The sequence below is a fragment of the Myotis daubentonii genome, chromosome X (genome assembly GCF_963259705.1).
Source record: "Myotis daubentonii chromosome X, mMyoDau2.1, whole genome shotgun sequence".
Taxonomy (NCBI): domain Eukaryota; kingdom Metazoa; phylum Chordata; class Mammalia; order Chiroptera; family Vespertilionidae; genus Myotis; species Myotis daubentonii.
In genome coordinates, this window is record NC_081861.1 from 139,298,313 (window position 1) to 139,319,783 (window position 21,471).

The window sequence follows — 21,471 nt, forward strand, 5'->3', positions numbered from 1 at the left end:
ATGTTGGAACTCCCAGGGGTGTGTGGGCACAGCCATGGTTCACAGTGACTCATTTCATTCTGATTACGATCGGGGCTGGGAGCCTGGGTTTTGTCTTATTTGTGTTGTTTATTTTACATTTTAATCATTTTCATCTGAAAGAATTGATCGCTCGCGCTAGCTGGTGTGGCTCAGTGGATAGAGCGTCAGCCGGTGGACTGAAGGGTCCCGGGTTCGAATCTGGTCAAGGGCACAGGCCCGGGTTGGGGGCTTGATCCCCAGTAGGGGGCGTGCAGGAGGCCGCCGGTCCATGATTCTCATCGTTGACCTCTCTCTCTCTCTCTCTCTCTCTCTCTCTCTCTCTCTCTGTCTCTGGAATCAATAAAAATATATTTCAAAAGCGTAGAAACAGCGTCTGAAGCATATTTTCTCCGCCCCTAGGGAGAACTTCATCTGTTTATGAGGGCAACTCCCATTCGTTCTCTCTATGATGGCAGCATTTTCACTGATTTGAGCAGTAAAATAAATGCTGGATGGGCACATAGACACACTGACAGGACTGATAGCTTAGATTGCATTTCACATTAAATATATATATATATACATACACACACACACACACACACACACACACACATCCTAATATATAAAAAGCCAGGGACCGTCACGACCAAAACAACCAGATGGACAACCAAAACGCAGGCTGCATGGGCAGGGGGGTTAGTGAGGGGCGACCAGGCTGGCATGGGGCCTAACCCAGCAGTCAGACCTCCCCCAAGGGGTCCTGAATTGGAGAGGGTAGAGGCTGGGCTGAGGGGACAATTGCCCCCCCTACCCTGTGCACGAATTTCATGCACCAGGCCTCTAGTATAGATATCTATATATTTATAGATATCTATAGATATATAGAGATATATGTCATTTATTGATTTTAGAGAGAGGAAGGGAGAGAGAGAAACATCAATGATGAGCGAGAATCATCATTGATCAGCTGTCTCCTGCACACCCCCTACTGGAGGTCGAGCCCACAACCCCCGGCCTGTGCCTTTGACCGGGAATCGAATCCATGACCTCTGCTCTGGTGGGCTTGGCTCAGGGGATAGAGCGTCGGCCTGCAGAGCAAAGGGTCCCGGGTTCGATTCCAGTCAAGAGCACATTCCTGGGTTGCAGGCTCCTCCCCGGCCTGGACTCTGGTCAGGGCGTGTGCAGTAGGCCAGCCATCGATGTGTTTCTCTCACATGGATGTTTCTCTCTGTCTTTCGGTCTCTCTTCCGCTCTCTCTTAGAAGATCAATGGGCAAATATCTTTGGGTGGGGATTAGCACACACAGAGATGAAGAAGATGACGGAGAAGGAAGAGAAGGAGGAGGAGGAGGAGGAGGAGGAGGAGGAGGAGGAGGAGGAGGAGGAGGAGGAGGGAAACCATGACCTCCTGGTTCATAGGTCAACGCTCAACCCCTGAGCCACCCCAGGCAGGGCCCCGACCACCCAGGGGCCCACACCCTTCGACACCCTGACCCCTCATGCCTCTCCCTTCTCTTCCTCCCTCAGCTTGGACCCCCGCGTCCGGGTGTTCGCCAACGGGACCCTGGTGGTCACCTCCGTCACCGACAGAGACGCGGGCGACTACCTGTGCGTCGCCCGCAACCAGGTGGGCGACGACTTCGTGGTCCTGCGGGTCAACGTGGTCATGCGACCCGCCAGGATCGAGCAGCGGGAGGCCAACGACCACCGGGTCCTGTACGGGGGGGACCTCAAGGTGGACTGCGTGGCCTCCGGCCTCCCCAACCCCGAGATCTCCTGGAGCCTCCCCGACGGGAGCCTGGTGAACTCCCTCCTGCAGGCGGACGACAGCGGCGCCCGCACCAAGCGCTACGTCGTGTTCAACAACGGCACCCTCTACTTCAACGAGGTGGGCCTGCGCGAGGAGGGGGACTACACCTGCGTGGCCGAGAACCAGGTGGGCAAGGACGAGATGACGGTGCGCGTCAAGGTCATGACGGCGCCCCCCTCCATCAGGAACAAGACCTACGCGGTCGTCCGCGTCCCCTACGGCGACGTGGCCACCGTGGCCTGTGACGCCAAAGGGGAGCCCCCGCCCACGGTGGCCTGGCTGTCCCCCGCCAACAAGCTCATCCCCAGCTCCTCCGACAAGTACCAGATCTACCAGGACGGGACCCTGCTCATCCAGAAAGCCCAGCGCTCCGACAGCGGCAACTACACGTGCGTCGCGCGCAACACGGCCGGCGAGGACCGCAAGGGGGTGTGGATCCAAGTCCACGTCCAGGCCCCCAGGATTAACGGGCTCCCCGACGCCCTGACCACCGTGCGCGAGGTGGCCCCCGCGGGGAGCCGCAAGCTCATCGACTGCCGGGCCCAAGGCGTCCCCACCCCGATGGTCTTCTGGGCGTTCCCCGAGGGGGTCGTCCTGCCCGCGCCTTATTTCGGCAACCGGGTGACCATCCACCGGAACGGGACGCTGGACATCAGGAGCCTGAGGAAGAGCGACTCGGTCCAGCTGACGTGCATCGGGCGCAACGAGGGCGGCGAGGCCAAGATGACGGTGCAGCTCACCGTCCTGGAGGCCGCGGAGAGGCCGGGGTTCCACGACCCGGTGGACGAGAAGATCGTGGCGGCGGCCGGCCACACCATCAGCCTCAACTGCTCGGCGTTCGGCACCCCGACACCCACGCTGGTGTGGGTCCTGCCCAACGGAACCGAGCTCCCCGGCGGCCAGCAGCTGCAGCGGTTCTTCCACAAACGCGACGGGCGGCTCCACATCAGCGGCCTGTCGGCGGCGGACGCGGGCGCCTACCGCTGCGTCGCGCGCAACGCGGCCGGACACACGGAGCGCCTGGTGGCCCTCAAGGTGGGCGCCTCCCCGCCGCCGCCCGAGGCCCAGAAGCAGTACCGCAACCTGGTGAGCATCGTCCACGGGGAGACCCTGCAGCTCCACTGCGCGCCCCCGGGGAGCCGCCAGGGGACCCGCCAGGCGCGCATCTCCTGGACGCTGCCCAACGGGGCGTCGCTGCAGGGGATCCAAACGCGGGGGCGCACGTCCCTGTGGGACAACGGTACCCTCACCGTGCGGGAGGCGTCCGTGTTCGACCGGGGGACCTACGTGTGCAAGGCGGACACGGAGTACGGCCCTTCCGTGGTCACCTTCCCCGTCATCGTCATCGCCTACCCGCCCCGGATCACCAGCGAGCCCACGCCCGTCATCTACACGCGCGCGGGCGGCACCGTGAAGATGAGCTGCATGGCGATGGGGCTCCCCAAAGCCGAGATCACCTGGGAGCTCCCCGACAGGTCGCACCTGACCGCGGGCACCCAAGCGCGCCTGTACGGGCACAGGTTCCTTCACCCGCAGGGGTCCCTGACCATCCAGCAGGTGACGCAGAGGGACGCGGGCTTCTACAAGTGCACGGCCAAGAACCTCCTGGGCACGGACTCCAAGACGACCTACATCCACGTCTATTAAGACAGGAAACCACGCCGAGCTGGTGTGGCTCGGTGGATGGGGCCCCGGCCTTGCGGACCGGAGGGTCCCGGGTTGGATGGCACAGGCCCGGGTGGCGGGCTCCCCTCGCTAGTAGGGAGCGTGCAGGAGGCAGCCGGTCCATGGCTCTCTCTCATCGTTGGGTGTTTCTCTCTCTCTCCCTCTCCTTCTCCCTTCCTGTCTCTCTCTCTCTCTCTCTCTCTAATCAATAAAAATCTATTTAAAAAAATAAAAAGAAACAGGAGTGGGAGATCGGGGTCCCACCATCATTGCTTAGGAACGTGGAGCAGTTTCATGGGTTTGGAAAGCCATGGGAGGCGGGGGGGGGGGGGGGGGGAGTCTACCAGCGATGGCGAACCTATGACACGCGTCCCAGAGGCGACACGCGAACTCGTTTCTTCGATTTTTCTTTGTTCAATGGCATTTAAATATATAAAATAAATATCAAACGTATACGTCTTTGTTTTACTCTGGTTGCAAAGGTCAAAAAAATTTCTATAGGTGACACGGCCCCAGAGTCGAGTGAGGTTTTTTTCAAAACGCTGGCTCGCCGAGCTCAAAAGGTTCGCCATCGCTGGTCTAGAGTTCTAACACCATTTGGCACCGGGCAAGGGGACCTCAAGGTTGGGTGTCTGGTTGGTGGTGACCTTGACCAGTGGGAAAGCCACTCAGACGGGGAAGGGAGGGCACAGCCTCTCCCAGGACTTTCCCCTGTGTTTACCGTGAACGTGGTCTCATGTGGCGTGATTTCCACGGGACCCGGGAAAGAATGGAGATTTCTGCCTGGCCAACGACACCCAGAAACGTCAATGTGTGTCTGTAGGGTGCCTGAGGGGCATTCGCTGGGAATGAACCGCAGACAGGAACAGTGGCTAATCATCTCCCCTCCCTGGCTAACCCGCTACCGTTTTCCGGGAGAACATTCTAGAAGACCAGTTTTACAATTTAGAACGTTCTTAACCTGTGGGTCGCCACCCCTTTGGGGGTCAAACGGCCCTTTCCCAGGGGTCGCCTCAGACCGTTGGAAAACACATCTATAATTGCATATTGTTTCTGTGATTGATCACGATGCTTTCATGATGGTTTTGTGATTAATCACTACGCTTTCATGATGTTCAATTTGTCACAAGGAAATTGGGGGTCACCACAGCATGAGGAGCTGTATTAAAGGGTCGTGGCGTTAGGAAGGTTGAGAACCGCTGGTTTTTAGAACGTCTGTCACTTCCAAACTCCAGTTGGCCCAAAAAAGAGCTTGGAACCAGAATTATTTAAAAAATGTTGTTTTTTTAAATATATTGATTTTGGAGAGAAAGAGAGAGAGAGAGAAAAAGAAAGAAACATCCATGATGAGAGCGAATCATGGATCAGCCGCCTCCTGCACGCCCCCCACTGGGAATGGAGCCCAAAACCCAGGCATGTGCCTTTGACCGGGACTCGAACCCGGGACCTCCTGGTTCCTAGGTCGACGCTCAACCACTGAGCCATGCCGGCCGGGCAAAACAATTTTAAAAAAAAAAATGTACAAGTTTCCTACCATACAGCTACCATTTTATATATGAAAGCACTCTTTCCCCCACCTCCCCTGCCCGAAAGTCACTTTTTCTATAAATATATTTTATATATATGTTTTCTTTCTAATTAGACGATGAGGCTAGAAAGAGAAAGGAACCCTTTCTGTCTCATTAAACAGAATAAATTATTGGTCTTTACAAGGCTGGGAGACTTTGGAGCAGGCATGGAAATGCAATTACGAAATTTCGCGCCCCCCCACCCCCACCCCCCGACTTCCTTCCCATTGAGACACCCTGATCGTGTGACAGTTCCCGGAGGCCCCGGGAGCTGTGGGGACGGAGGGGATATTGGATTTCCTACTTTGTCAAGTTTATGGGAAGGCCTCCAGCGGGGGTGGCGGAGAGAGGAAGGAAGGCGAGAGCTCAGACACGACCCCAGAGAAAAAACTCAGAGACCCTCTGAAAACCAAACGCATTCTCTCCCCCTGGGAGTGTGCGGCCACAGAAAAAAAAAATAGCACAGCCCGTATTTCCATGACTGTTTCACTGTGTTGTTGTGTGTGTGTGTGTGTTTTTAAGGTCTAAGACAATGTACATTTGGATAATAAAATGATCTTTTCAAAATCACCGGGCAATGACGATATTGATCTTTTCTTTCCAATAGTGGTATTGATTTCAGAGAGAGAGGAAGGGAGAGACGGAGAGAGAGAGAGAGAGAGAGAGAGAGAGAGAGAGAGAGAGAGAGAAACATCCATGAGGAGAGAGAATCATGGATCGGCCGCCTCCCACACACCCCCTGCTGGGGATTGAGCCCACAACCCGGGCATGTGCCCTTGACCGGGATTCGAACCCGTGACCTTCTTTCTGGTTCCTAGGCCGACGCTCAACCGCTGAGCCGTACCAGCCTGGTTGAAGATTATTATTATTTTTTTTTTTTAAAGGGTGAGTCATTGAAACAAAAGAGCATTTGGCTTCTCACTCGATAATGCATTTATCTGCTGAATATATATCTGTCGGGACAGCCCTCACTGCATGGCGGGTCCCAGGACGGCGCTGGGAATACCCAAACGTATAGGACACGTGTCCTGCGTGGAGTTCACGCCCCATAAACAAGCCCTTCGGCTCGTATGGGGTTTCTCAACATTAACACGGTGACTGTGGGGACTGGGCTGTCCTCTGTGGTGAGTTCTCTCCCGGGCACCGAGCAGCAACCTTAGGGGATGTAGACCTACGAGATGCCCGCATCAGCCTCGGCCCTACCAGGTTTCACAAGCAGACGTGGCTGCAGATATTGTCACAGGTATCCCTGGGGGGAAAGAGGGGGGTGTTCACAATGACTCTTTGTTGAGAAGCAATGCCACAGATGATAAGTAGATAGAAGGATGGATGGGTGGGTGGATGGATGGATGGATGAAAGGAACAATGGATGGAGAAAAGGATGCATGAATGAAGGGAAGGATGGATGGATGGAAGGATGGATGGATGGTGGATGGGTGGATGGATGGATAGTGGGTGGATGGATGGATGGGTAGATGGATGGATGGATAGATGGATGGATGGGTTGATGGATGGATAGATGGATGGATGGATGGATGGATGGATGGTGGATGAGTGGATGGATGGATGGTGGGTGGATGGATGGATGGGTGGGTGGATGGATGGATGGATGGATGGATGGATGGGTGGGTGGATGGATGGATGGATGGTGGATGGATGGTGGATGGATGAATGGATGGATGGATGGGTGGATGGGTGGATGGATGGTGGATGGATGGATGGTGGATGGTGGATGGATGGTGGATGGTGGATGGATGGTGGATGGATGGGTGGATGGATGGTGGATGGGTGGATGGATGAATGGATGGTGGATGGATGAATGGATGGATGGATGGTGGATGGGTGGATGGATGGGTGGATGGATGGATGGATGGTGGGTGGATGGGTGGATGGATGGATGGTGGATGGATGGGTGGGTGGATGGTGGATGGCCAGGCAGGAAGAGACGATAGGAGAGAGGAACTGCACCCCCAGCAACAATAACATTACAAGGAGCCCGACTGGTGTGGCTCAGTGGTTGAGCGCCGACCTATGAACCAGGAGGTCAGGGTTCGATTCCTGGTCAAGGGCACATGCCCTGGTTGCAGGCTCCATCCCCAGTAGGGGGCGTGCAGGAGGCGGCCGATCCATGATTCTCTCTCATCATGGATGTTTCTATCCCTCTCTCCCTCTCCCTTCCTCTCTGAAATACATAAATAAATATATATTTAAAAATTTTAAGATAAATTTTATAAATTAAAAGGAAGAAAATAATTTAAAAAAAAACAACAGAAAACCTAAGAGATTCATGCAGTCCTGTTCATTATTCCACATTGTCTAAGCTTTTTGGCGAAATTTGTCGGAATAATTCAGCGATTTACTTCCTGGCGCTGGCGTGTCAGAGCCGTGGGAGGGACTTGGCTCCGACCCACCGGCCGTTCAGACAAATTATGTGTCGAAAGCCTTTTCTCTCCTCTTCCCTCTGGCCGGTGCTAGGAGGCCGAGGCCGTTCTTAAATAAACAGGGAAAGGGCGAGATTTCAAAACTTATTTCGGGACGACCGGGGACGCGTTGCTGATTCTGCCAAAGGCGGCCTCGGACGAGCCAGGGTTGAATGGAAGAATAATAATTTTTTTTGAAGCAATAATGGTTAATGATAACCAGCGAGGCTGTCTTTCCTACGGAAAATGCCGCATTTTTTGCACGTTTCATCGTAAATGGGGGACTCACGCTGACATTCTTTTGGCAGAGACGGACGATGTGTGTGAACGGCCACCCACCCAGAGGAGAAATTGGTCAAAATAATAATAATTAATAATAAGAAGAATAACAGCCCTGGCCGGTGTGGCTCAGTGGATAGAGCGTCAGCCTGCGGACTGAAGGGTCCCGGGTTCGATTCTGGCCAAGGGCATGGACCTGGGTTGCGGGCACATCCCCAGTGGGGGGATGTGCAGGAGGCAGCTGATCGATGTTTCTCTCTCATCGATGTTTCTAGCTCTCTATCCCTCTCCCTTCCTCCCTGTTAAAAATCAATAAAATTATTATTTAAAAAAATAATAAAGCTATTAGGAGCCTTTGGAGAGAGAAAGACCAAGTTTCTACTGTTTTCAGGTGCGAAACTTGCACTGTGGAAGGGAGAGGGAGAGACAGAGAGAAACATGGATGAGAGAGAGACACATGGATGGGTTGCCTCCTGCACGTGCCCCTGACCAGGGCCCCGGCCGGGGAGGAGCCTGCCACCGAGGTCCGCGCCCTTGAAAGGAATCGAACCCGGGACCCTTCGGTCTGCAGGCCGGAGCTCTAGCCACTGAGCAACACTGTCCAGGGCTAGACCAAGTTTTTATAAGAGCCTTCCTTTCTTCTTTCCTTCCTTCCTTGGTGTGAATTCTCACCTTAGGGTTTTTTAATTTTATTTTTTAAATGTCACTTTTTTTTTTTTACTTTTTCCCTCCTCTCTTCCCCCAAACGAACTTTTAAAAAATATATATGTTATTGATTTCAGAGAGAAAGGGAGAGGGTGAGAGAGAGAGGAACATCCGTGATGAGAGAGAATCACGGACCGGCCGCCTCCCGCACGCCCCCTACTGGGGATGGAGCCCCCAACCCGGGCCTGTGTCCTTGACCGGGAATCGAACCCGGGACCCTTCAGTCCGCAGGCCGACGCTCTATCCGCTGAGCCACACCGGCGAGGGACCACCCTGATTCATTCTTGGAATGAATGTTATAAAGAATAAAATATGGAAACACGGAAAAGACCGTGAATTGGTGAGGATTAATTTTCAAAGCCTTTTCCTCAAAGACAGATGCCCCCAAAATGGTTAGATTTTGAGGTCGTGCCCACAAACCTATAGGAGATACACAATTCGATCCTGTTTACAAACCAAACCACAGGGTTCAAACCTCCTCGATCTGCTGTCTCGCCAATGTGATTTGCATATGCCCGTGCCCAATTTGCATACATTTACATAACCATGTACGGTTTGCATTTTGCCGTGAATAAAACTGTTATCGGAGAAATGGATGGGTGACATTTACCTGTTGTTGCCCGGCTGGTGTGGCTCAGTGGGTGAGCGTTGACCTAGGAACCTGGAGGTCCCGGGTTCGAATCCCGATCAAGGGCACATGCACAGGTTGTGGGCTCGATCCCCAGCAGGGGGCGTGCAGGAGGCGTCTGGTCCATGATTCTCTCTCATCATGGATGTTTCTCTCTCTCCCTTCCTCTCTGAAATCAATAATATTTTTTAAAACCCCTAGACGGCGTGGCTCAGTGGATAGAGCGTCGGCCTGCAGACCGAAGGGTCCCGGGTTTGATTCCGGTCAAGGGCGCGGACCTCGGTTGCAGGCTCCTCCCCGGCCTGGGCCTTGGTCAACGCATGGGCAGGAGGCAACCGATCGCTGTGTTTCTCTCCCATCGATGCTTCCCTCTCTCTGTCTCTCCCCCCTCCTTTCCACTGTCTCTGAAAATCAACGGAAAAATACCGCTGGATGACGATTAAAAAAGAAATAAGTGAAAATTAAAAGCAAACAAACACTGTTATAAGAACTACTGCAGGCCCAGAGCACGTGTTCGTGCACCGGTGGGGTCCCTCGGCCTGGCCTGCACCCTCTCGCAATCTGGGACCCCTTGGGGGATATTGGAGGCCCAGAGCCCGTGTTCGTGCACCGCTGGGGTCCCTCGGCCTGGCCTGCACCCTCTCGCAATCTGGGACCCCTCAGGGGATGTCAGAGAGCTGGTTTCGGCCCGATCCCCACAGGCCAGGCCAAGGGACCCCACCATGCACCGGGCCTCTAGCATGCATATAAGATCTTTGGTTAATCTCTTCCCGCCCTCCCCACCTCCCCCCTCCCTCTGAGATCCATCAGTCTGTTCCACGTTTCCACGTCTCTGCATTGAACGTCTGCCCCCTGGTGGTCAGTGTGCGTCATAGCTACTGGTCGTACGGTCAGACACTTAGCATATCAGCCTTTTATATATATACTAGAGGCCTGGTGCACGAAATTCGTGCATGGGGTGGTGCATGACATTCGTGCAATGTCCCTCCATGCGGCCGGAGCTCCTCCCCTCCCCCTCCCCTCCCCTCCGCACAGCTGGGGCGCGGATGCTGGGCTCACGTTGCCAGGGCGACGCCACCAGCGTCCTGCCCTTGCCACTACGGGCGCCTCCACCTTTGTCGCCGAGTGACGGTTAATTTGCATACTGCTCTTTTATTAGGTAGGCTATAGATTAACCTATTATATGCACACTCTATACAATGTTTGATCCTATCTCGTCGGACATCAATTTTTTTCTTTCATATATTTGATTGTTTTTTTTGTTTTTTTACAGAGAGGAAGGGAGAGGGATAGAGAGTTAGAAACATTGATGAGAGGGAAACGTCGATCAGCTGCCTCCTGCACACCCCCCACTGGGGATGTGCCCGCAACCCAGGTACATGCCCTTGGCCGGAATCGAACCCGGGACCCTTCAGTCCGCTGGCCGACGCTCTAGCCACTGAGCCAAACCGGTTAGGGCCAGACATCATTTTTCCCCCCCCAACACACACATATTTTGGCCATCCCTGGAAACGATCTCCCATAAATCTCTGAAATTCTAAGATGCAGAATTGTTACAGGGGAAGGGCGTGGACATATTTAAGGGTTTTGCCAAATATTTGGAAAATATTCTCCGAAAAGGAATTCCTATTTCTACCCGCCGCATGCCGGCCAATGACAGTCCTATTTCTTCACAATCTGTGCCCAACGGTTGTTATCATTGCGACAACTCCTCATTTGTTAACTTCACGTTCTTTCTGTCTTCCGTGCTGTTTCGTTAATAGCCAAACAACATATTTTGCCATGTCACCCGGGAATTTTATGTATTAGCTTGTTGCCGCATTTCTGTGACCCTGTTTAGAGTTTGTGTTTTTGAGTAATGAGAGCCATTTAATTAACAAGGCATTAACACGTCGTAAATACAGCAAATACATGACAGGGCATTAATATTTGTCCTAAACACACCAAAGACTTTTTGTTTTGTTTCGTTAACAGTCTTCATTTTTTCCCATCGAATCTGTTTATACAACTGCATTTTTTTTTTTTTGGAGCTACAAATATTTCTAAATTGTCGGTAGCTGTATCTCTATGTTTTTTTCTTTTTATCACACTTTTTAAAATATGTTTTTTATGGATTTTTATTTTTTAAATATATTTTTATTGATTTCAAAGTGGAAGGAAGAGGGAGAGAGAGAGATAGAAACATCAATGATGACAATCATCGATCAGTTGCCTCTTGCTCGCCTCCTATTGGGGATCTAGCCCGAAAAACGGACATGTGCCCTTTGACTGGTATTGAATCTGGGACCCTTCAGTCTGCAGGCCGAAGTTCTATCCACTGAGCCAGACCAGCTAGGGTTGTTTTCATTGATTTTTTAGAGAGAGAGGAAGGGAGAGGGAGAGAGAGAGAAAAACCAAAAAACCAAAAACATCGGCTTGGAAGGAAATGCTACATGCAGCCCTGGGGGTCCGCAGATATCAGCTGTTGTCATTTGTCCTCACGTGATAAGATGATGAGGGTGAGATGATGTGGGTGAGACGATGTGGGTGAGATGATGTGGGTGAGACGATGTGGAGGAGATGATGTGGACGAGATGATGTGGGTGAGACGATGTGGGTGAGATGATGTGGGTGAGATGATGTGGGTGAGATGATGTGGGTGAGACGATGTGGGTGAGACGATGTGGAGGAGATGATGTGGACGAGATGATGTGGGTGAGATGATGTGGGTGAGATGATGTGGACGAGATGATGTGGGTGAGATGATGTGGGTGAGACAATGTGGAGGAGATGATGTGGACGAGATGATGTGGGTGAGACGATGTGGGTGAGATGATGTGGGTGAGATGATGTGGGTGAGATGATGTGGGTGAGATGATGTGGGTGAGATGGTGTGAGTGAGATGATGTGGGCGAGATGATGTGGGCGAGATGATGTGGGTGAGATGATGTGGACGAGATGATGTGGGTGAGACGATGTGGACGAGATGATGTGGGTGAGATGATGTGGACGAGATGATGTGGGTGAGACGATGTGGGTGAGACGATGTGGGTGAGACGATGTGGGTGAGACGATGTGGGCGAGATGATGTGGGTGAGATGATGTGAGTGAGATGATGTGGGCGAGATGATGTGGACGAGATGATGTGGGTGAGATGATGTGGGTGAGACGATGTGGAGGAGATGATGTGGACGAGATGATGTGGGTGAGACGATGAGGGTGAGATGATGTGGGTGAGATGATGTGGGTGAGATGATGTAGGCGAGATGATGTGGGCGAGATGATGTGGGTGAGATGATGTGGACGAGATGATGTGGGTGAGATGATGTGGGTGAGACGATGTGGAGGAGATGATGTGGACGAGATGATGTGGGTGAGACGATGAGGGTGAGATGATGTGGGTGAGATGATGTGGGTGAGATGATGTGAGTGAGATGATGTGGGCGAGATGATGTAGGCGAGATGATGTGGGCGAGATGATGTGGGTGAGATGATGTGGACGAGATGATGTGGGTGAGATGATGTGGGTGAGATGATGTGGGTGAGATGATGTGGGTGAGATGATGTGGACCAGATGGTGTGGTTGAGATGGTGTGGGTGAGATGATGTGGTTGAGATGGTGTGGGTGAGATGATGTGGGTGAGATGGTGTGAGTGAGATGATGTGGGCGAGATGATGTGGGTGAGATGATGTGGGCGAGATGATGTGGGTGAGATGATGTGGACGAGATGATGTGGGTGAGACGATGTGGACGAGATGATGTGTGTGAGACGATGTGGACGAGATGATGTGGGTGAGACGATGTGGACGAGATGATGTGTGTGAGACGATGTGGACGAGATGATGTGGACGAGATGATGTGGGTGAGACGATGTGGACGAGATGATGTGTGTGAGACGATGTGGACGAGACGATGTGGGTGAGATGATGTGGACGAGATGATGTGGGTGAGATGATGTGGACGAGATGATGTGGGTGAGATGATGTGGGCGAGATGATGTGGGTGAGATGATGATGAGATGATGTGGGTGAGATGATGTGGGCGAGATGATGTGGGTGAGAGGATGTGGACGAGATGATGATGGTGAGATGATGTGGACGAGATGATGTGGGTGAGATGATGTGGGTGAGATGATGTGGGTGAGAGGATGTGGACGAGATGATGATGGTGAGATGATGTGGGTGAGATGACGTGGGTGAGATGATGTGGACGAGATGATGTGGGTGAGATGATGTGGGTGAGATGATGTGGGTGAGATGACGTGGACGAGATGATGTGGACGAGACGATGTGGGTGAGACGATGATGAGATGATGTGGGTGAGATGATGTGGGTGAGATGATGTGGGTGAGATGATGTGGGTGAGATGATGTTTTGACTCCTGGTGGGTCGGCCTGACCCTGCGTATCAGGTCTGGTTGCTGGATTCACAGCTGAGTCACCTCCCCCATCGCTTCCCACAGGCCTTGGAAAGGAAACTTAAAAAAAAAAACTCAACCCTCTCTTCCCATACTAATAACTTAGCCCGCTCTTCACATAAGTACATGTGTTCTAAGATTTAAAATGACAGGATTGCTTTTCAGATTAATTCAGGTTCTCTCTCTACCAGATTTTCAAGTCCCCGGATCATTTCCAGATAATTCATTCTCTCCAAGCTTCACAGGGCTCCGTGGAGAACAAAAGTAATGACTTCCAAGCTGCTTGTAAAGAAACGCAGGAAAAACGTAACTTGGAATAATTGACATTCTCTCACTTCCCATCCCAATTCTGTGTGTGTATGTTTAGTTATTTTTAAAAATGTTTTTTATTGATATTTTTAGAGGGAGAGGAAGGGAGAGAGATAGAAACATTGACAAGAAACATCGATCAGCTGCTGCCTCCTGCATTCTCTCCACAGGGGATCGAGCCTGCAACCTCATGGTTTATGGGGTCGATGCTCAACCACCGAGCCACACCAGCTGGGCGGCCGCGTTTAGGTTCTTGCCAACTTTTTCTCTCCCCTGACTCTCTCGTGTTTATAAGCAGCCCACGGTAGCAGCCGGCTTTACTGTACCCCGGGCTGTTTATGTTTGCTCTGGTTGACAGACGCGCGGCTTTTATTGGGTTTGCTGTCACAACGCCTGGTGAGAGAGACCACGCCAAAGGCTTATACGTTGGGTTGGTTTCCGTTCGAGATTCCTTTTTTTATTTTTAGCTGCATCCACCATCCACCATCCTTCCCTCCACCATCCACCCATCCTGCCATCCATCCACCATCCATCCTGTCTACCCAACCTTCTCTCCCTCCCTCTCTTATTCTATTCTATTCTATTCTATTCTATTCTATTCTATTCTATTCTATTCTATTCCATTCCATTCCATTCCATTATTCTATTCTATTCTATTCTATTCTATTCTATTCTATTCTATTCTATTCTATTCTATTCCATTCCATTCCATTCCATTCCATTATTCTATTCTATTCTATTCTATTCTATTCTATTCTATTCTATTCTATTCTATTCTATTCTATTCTATTCTATTCTATTCTATTCCATTCCATTCCATTCCATTCCATTCCATTCCATTCCATTATTCTATTCTATTCTATTCTATTCTATTCTATTCTATTCTATTCTATTCTATTCTATTCTATTCTATTCTTCTATTCTATTCTATCCTATCCCACCCCACCCCATCCCATCCCATCCCATCCCATCCCATCCCATCCCATCCCATCCCATCCCATCCCATCCCATCCCATCCCATCCCATCCCATCCCATCCCATCCCATCCCATCCTATCCTATCCTATCCTATCCTATCCTATCCTATCCTATCCTATCCTATCCTATTCTATTCTATTCTATTCTATTCTATTCTATTCTATTCTATTCTATTCTATTCCGTTCCATTTCATTCTATTCTATCCTAGCATCCCTTTTCCAATGTCAGCTAAACTATGAAACAAAACTCAATTTTGTTAAGTCTAAAAGTCCAGGTTCCAATCCCCCGCCCCAGGTGGGGCATGTGAAGGAGGCAACCAATGGATGTGTCTCTTGAAATCATCGAAGCGTCCTCATCCTTCCCACATTTAAATTTCTCTTTGCTTAGAACACAGGAGGACGAGGGAGAAAGCCAAAATCATCCTGTTTGGTTTCTTCAGTTATTAAGGACTCGCTCTTACCTGGAAGGCGGTCTCTCTCTCTCTCTCTCTCTCTCTCTCTCTCTCTCTCTCTCTCTCTCTCTCCCTCCCTCCCTCTGTCTCCCACCCCCCACCTCTCTCCCTGTGAAGGTGGTCTTTTCTCTCTCCTCTCTCTCTTGCCCTCTTTCTGTCTTTCTCCCCCATTTCTTTCCCCTCTCTCCCTGAAAAAGTCTCTCTCTCTCTCTCTCTCTCTCTCTCTCTCTCTCTCTCTCTCTCTTTCTCCTCTCTCTCTCTCCATGTACACACTCATTAAGGACTTACAATGCTGGAATACCATGCCAACTTCTCACAGCGGCTCCGCGCTCTGCCCACACATGCTGTCACTAATTGTGGAAAATGTGCCTGAACTGAAATATTTACCTCAAGAGACAGGCCCGCAGACGTGCCCTGTAAACACTCAGATGTCAGTTCCCTCTCCCCGGATTGCCTTTTGTCTGCGTAGAAGGCTGAGCCCCTGCGATTTCCAACCATACGAGTCCCCACAGGTCCAGCCGGTTCCCGGTCCTTGTCCCACCCAATGTCACCTCCTCTTCTACCCAGAATATAAATGGCAGGCGGCTGCAGAAAGAGGGTGGGGATGACCAGCCTCGACATGCAGGGCACTTCCAAGTGCAATCAGGGGCTGATCCTACAGAAGGGAACTTGGAATGAGGCCATGATCCAGGGCTGCTGTTCATCCATCCATGTATCCATCCATCCATTCACCCATCCATCCATTTATCTATTCATCCATCCATCCATCCATCCATCCATCCATCCATCCATCCATCCATCCATCCATTTATCCATCCATTTATCCATCCATCCATCCATTTATCCATCCATCCATCCATCCATCCATCCATCCATCCATCCATCCATCCATCCATTTATCCATCCATCCATCCATCCATCCATCCATCCATCCATCCATCCATTCATCCATTTATCCATCCATCCATCCATCCATCCATCCATCCATCCATCCATCCATCCACCCATTTATCCATCCACCCATTTATCCATCCATCCATTTATCCATCCATCCATCCATCCATCCATCCATCCATCCATCCATCCATCCATCCATTTATCCATCCATTTATCCATCCATCCATCCATTTATCCATCCATCCATCCATCCATCCATCCATCCATTTATCCATCCATCCATCCATCCATCCATCCATCCATCCATCCATCCATCCATTCATCCATTTATCCATCCATCCATCCATCCATCCATCCATCCATCCATCCATCCATCCACCCATTTATCCATCCACCCATTTATCCATCCATCCATCCATCCATCCATCCACCCATTTATCCATCCATCCATCCATCCATCCATCCATCCATCCATCCATCCCTCCATCCATGCCCGGGTTGCAGGCTCAATCCCCAGTAGGGCGCATGCAAGAGGCAGCCGATCCATGTTTCTTTCTCATCATAGATGTTTCTTTCTCCCTCTCCCTTCCTCTCTAAATTAATAAAAACACATTTTTTTTTAATAAAAAAAGAGTGTTGGCAGATGGGATATGTCAACACTCAGTCAAGAATCCGCTTGGCAAGGCTTCGACATCATGCTTACTGGCGGGACTGAATGCTCCCCTCCCAATGCCAGAGGGATAATCCACCAAAGACGTTGCCACGGAAATTGGAAAGAGCTGGGAGGAGAAGCAAATTCCTCAGAGGGAAATATGTCCGTAGGCAAGATGCTGGCCCACTCACGGCATGAAGAGTAGGTTTGCGATGCGTCTACAATTTCTCTTAGGGTTTTACTGTGTGACTCCAACAACCTCTAAGTCACAAGGACAATTTTATTTTCGTTTTAAAAACATGTTCTGTACTGCCTGGCTGGCGTGGCTCAGTGGTTGAGCGTCGACCTATGAACCAGGAGGTCACAGGTTTGATTCCCGGTCAGGGCACATGCCCGAATTGTGGGCTTGATCCTCAGTAGGGGGCGTGTAAGAGGCAGCCGATCCATGATTCTCTCTCATCATTGTTGTTTCTATCTCTCTCTCCTACTTCCTTCCTCTCTGAAATCAATTAATAGACAGTATATCTATACTAATAAAAGGGTAATATGCAAATCGGTTGGGACGCCCTCATGGTAACGACCTACACAACAGGCCGCGTGGGGCGACCAGGCTGTCGGGGGGGCATTTGGAGGCAACCAGGCCAGCAGGGGGGGAGGGCAGTTGAGGGCGATCAGGCAGGCAGGCAGGTGAGCAGTTAGGAGCCAGAGGTCCCGGATTGTGAGAGGGATGTCCGACTGCCGGTTTGGGCCCAATTCCCGGGGATCAGGCCTAAACTGGCAGTCGGACGTCCCCCGAAGGGTCCCGGACTGGAGAGGGTACAGGCCGGGCTGAGGGACCCCCCCACACACCCCCGTGCATGAATTTTGTGCACCGAGCCTCTAGTATATATATATATATAAAAGCCTAATATGCAAAGTGTCCCTCAGGAGTTTGACCAACCAGGAGTTCGATCGTTTGCTATGATGTGTGCTGACCACCAGGGGGTGGCGTGGAGCGAAGGAAGACCACGACAAGCAGCTGGCAGCTGCTAGAAACCCTACCCATGCACGAATTTCATGCACTGGGCCTCTAGTGGAAATATAACATTATATTCATTTCATGGGTACAACATAACGGTTTGATATTAGTGGCTGCAGATAGCATTTCTTTTTTTAAAAAATATATATATATTTTATTGATTTTTTACAGAGAAGAAGGGAGAAGGATAGTTAGAAACATCGATGAGAGAGAAACATCGATCAGCTGCCTCCCGCACACCCCCCACTGGGGTTGCGCCCGCAACCAAGGTACATGCCCTTGACCGGAATCGAACCCGGGACCCCTGATTCCACAGGCCGACACTCTAACCACTGAGCCAAACTGGTCAGGGCAATAGCATTTCTTTTTTAAAAACATATATATTTTTTATTGATTTTGGAGAGAAAGGAAGGCAGAGGGAGATAGAAACATCCACGATGAGAGAGAATCATGGGTCGCCAGCCTCCTGCACGCCCCCGCCTGGGGATCGAGCCCGCCACCCGGGCGTGGACCCTGATGGGGAATCGAACCCGGGACCTCTGGGTTCTGGGGGTGACGCCCAACCCCCTGAGCCACACCAGCTGGGCAATGACATTTCTGATTCAACACAAGAGCACGGAGAACAGCCAAAGGAAGATCCAGAGACGGAGAACAACTTGTCTGGTCGGCAACCCGGGGAGCATTAGAATGTAGCGCTAGTTCAAAAGACGGCAGCGATGCTACACTCGCTCACGCCAGGACAGCTGGTGACAGAGGGGGGAAAAGCGGACAGAAAGAGAAACATTTGCATTTGGCCGAAACTCTATGAGAAACACATGTGTACGCTCTCCTTAGCCTCCGAGCTCCGGAATTGTGGCTGGCAGACGGGGAGCATCAATCATATCATTTTTCTCCGAGCCAATGCGTGGAAAAATCCCGCTAACTCACAGCAAAGACCAGTCCCAGGCCCTAGAAGAAGAAGAAGAAGAAGAAGAAAGAAAAATTAACGGGAAAAATCTGGCCTAAGCCGGCAGTCGGACATCCCCCGAGGGGTCCCAGGTTGGAGCGGGTGCCGGCTGGGCTGAGGGATACCCCCACCCTCAGTGCACGGATTTTTGTGCACCGGGCCTCTAGTCTATAATAAAAAAGGCCGGCGACCATAACGACCGGAATGACCGCTCGACGAGTTGCTAGATGGTGCACTGACTACCTCTCGGTCCCTCCTACCCCGGCCTGCAGGCTCCAATCACCGTATGGCAAATGGGGAGCCATGGGGAGCTGGGTGGGTGGTGGCGGGGTGGGACTGGGCGGAAGGTGACCCTGATCGTAGGCTAGGTCTAGGGGGTCCTACTCATGCACAATTTCGTGCACTTGGCCTCTAGTATATGTATATTAATTGATTTCAGAGAGGGAGAGAGAGATAGAAACTCAATGATGAGAGAGAATGATGGATCAGCTGCCTCCTGCACACCCCCCACTGGGGTTGGAGCCTGCAACCCGGGCAGGTGCCCTTGACCGGGAATCGAACCCAGGACCCTTCCGTCCGCAGGCCGATGCTCTATCCGCTGAGCCCCACCGGCCAGGGCCCCCTCTCTTTTAATATATCCTTTTATTGATTTCAGAGAGAGGAAGGGAGAGGGAGAGAGAGATGGAAACCTCGATGATGATGGTTGCACGGTATTATGAATGCATTTAACGCCATCGAATCCATGCAGTGTATACTTTCAAATGATTACGATGGTAAATTTCATTGTGTGTATTTTTGTTTGTTTGTTTTTCTTTAAAAAAAGGAAGAAATTGTTAGCATTTGCCTTTTGTTTTTTATTCATTTTCTATTTGCGTGGATTGGGGTGACAGGGGGGAGTAAAATAGACTTTTATTGATTTCAGAGAGGAAGGGAGAGGGAGGGAGAGAGAGAACCATCAAGGATTCCCTTGACCATGAATCGAACCCGGGACCCTTCCGTCCGCAGGCCGACGCGCTGCCCACTGAGCCACACCAGCTGGGGCCCAACCTTGCCATTGACAGTTGCATTTTAACCCCTTGGGGTTAGAAGTCTACATCTGGCCAGATGCTCGCTCTGGCAGCCGGGCGGCGGGTAACGGAAATGCCAGTTGGGTTTGGAGACCAGCCACGGTCTGGGAGGAGAGCCAGCCTCCCTGATTTCAACCTCGTTTCCTAGATAAGAAATCAGTCTGGCCCTGGCCGGTGCGGCTCAGCGGGTAGATCGCCGGCCTGCGGACCGAAGGGTCCCGGGTTCGATTCCCGGCCAAGGGCATGGACCTGTGTTGCGGGCACATCCCCCGTGGGGGGCGTGCAGGAGGCAGCTGATCGATGTGTCTCTCTCATCAATGTTTCTAACCCTCTATCCCTCTCCCTTCCTCTCTGTAAAAAATCAATAAAATATATTTTTTTAAAAAAGAAATGTCAAATGACCCTCTGATGGTGACAAGTTGTGTCAAGGCGTCCCCATGAGCAGGAAGCGGAGGGTTCGCCCAGCTGGGAAGGGAGGCAGCTGCTGGCCACGTGGGTGAGGGTGTCCCCTGTCAAGGGGGTGAGAGAGGGGGAGAGAGAAGCATCAATGAGAGAGAGACGCATCGATTGGGTACCTTCTGCACACACCCCAGCTAAGGCTCAGGGTGGGGCCTGCAGCAAGAAGTGTGTGGTGAGGGCCCAGCCGGTATGGCTCCGTGGATAGATAATTAGATATAGATAGATAGATAGATAGATAGATAGATAGATAGATAGATAGATGATAGATAGATATAGATAGATAAATGATAGATGATAGGATGGATAGATAGATGATAGATAGATAGATAGATAGATAGATAGATAGATAGACATAGATAGATATAGATAGGTGATAGATAGATAGATAGATATAAATACATAAATGATAGATGATAGGATGGATAGATAGATGATAGATAGATAGATAGAGAGAGAGAGAGAGAGAGAGATAGATAGATAGATAGATAGATAGATATAGATATAGGATGGACAGATGGATAGATAGATTTAGATATAGATATAGATATAGATGAAAGATAGATAATAGATAGATAGGATAGATAGACATAGATAGATATAGATAGGTGATAGATCGATAGATAGAGAGATAGATAGATATAAATACATAAATGATAGATGATAGGATGGATAGATAGATAAGAGTTAGATAGATAGATAGATAGATAGATAGATAGATAGATAGATAGATAAATAGATAGATAGATGATAGGATGGATGGATAGATAGACAGACAGACAGACAGACAGACAGACAGACAGACAGACAGATAGATAGATAGATAGATAGATAGATAGATAGATAGATAGATGATAGATAAATATAGATAGATGATAGATGATAGAATGGATAGATAGATGATAGATAGATAGATAGATAGATAGATAGATAAAGGATAGATATAGTTAGGTGATAGATAATAGATAGATAGACAGACAACAGACAGATAGATAGATAAAGGATAGATATAGATAGGTGATAGATAATAGATAGATAGATTGATTGATTGATTGATTGATAATAGATGGATAGCTATTCACGGAGGCAATAGACACGTTGCCGCCCCCCCCACCCCCCCGTCGCCCGGAGCCCAGAAGCCGGACACAGCTGCTCGGCCTGACCCACGGCCCCTGAGACTCCCCAGCGCTTCACACGCCCCCGCCCTCCCTGCTCACGCCAGGG

At 50.7% G+C, this 21,471-nt stretch overlaps 2 protein-coding genes across 3 annotated transcripts in view; both read left to right on the top strand.

Moving 5' to 3' along the window:
• MXRA5 (matrix remodeling associated 5) overlaps window positions 1-3,548 on the top strand; it is a 31,301-nt gene extending 27,753 nt beyond the window's left edge. The window contains exon 7 of the mRNA XM_059680144.1: window positions 1,530-3,548. Within this exon, the coding sequence (XP_059536127.1) occupies window positions 1,530-3,459 (1,930 nt within the window). The 3' untranslated portion in view covers window positions 3,460-3,548. The remainder of the gene's footprint in view (window positions 1-1,529) is intronic.
• The window catches only part of PRKX (protein kinase cAMP-dependent X-linked catalytic subunit), a 321,391-nt gene that overhangs the window by 136,569 nt on the left and 163,351 nt on the right, over window positions 1-21,471 (top strand). The gene's annotated exons all lie outside the window — the stretch shown is intronic.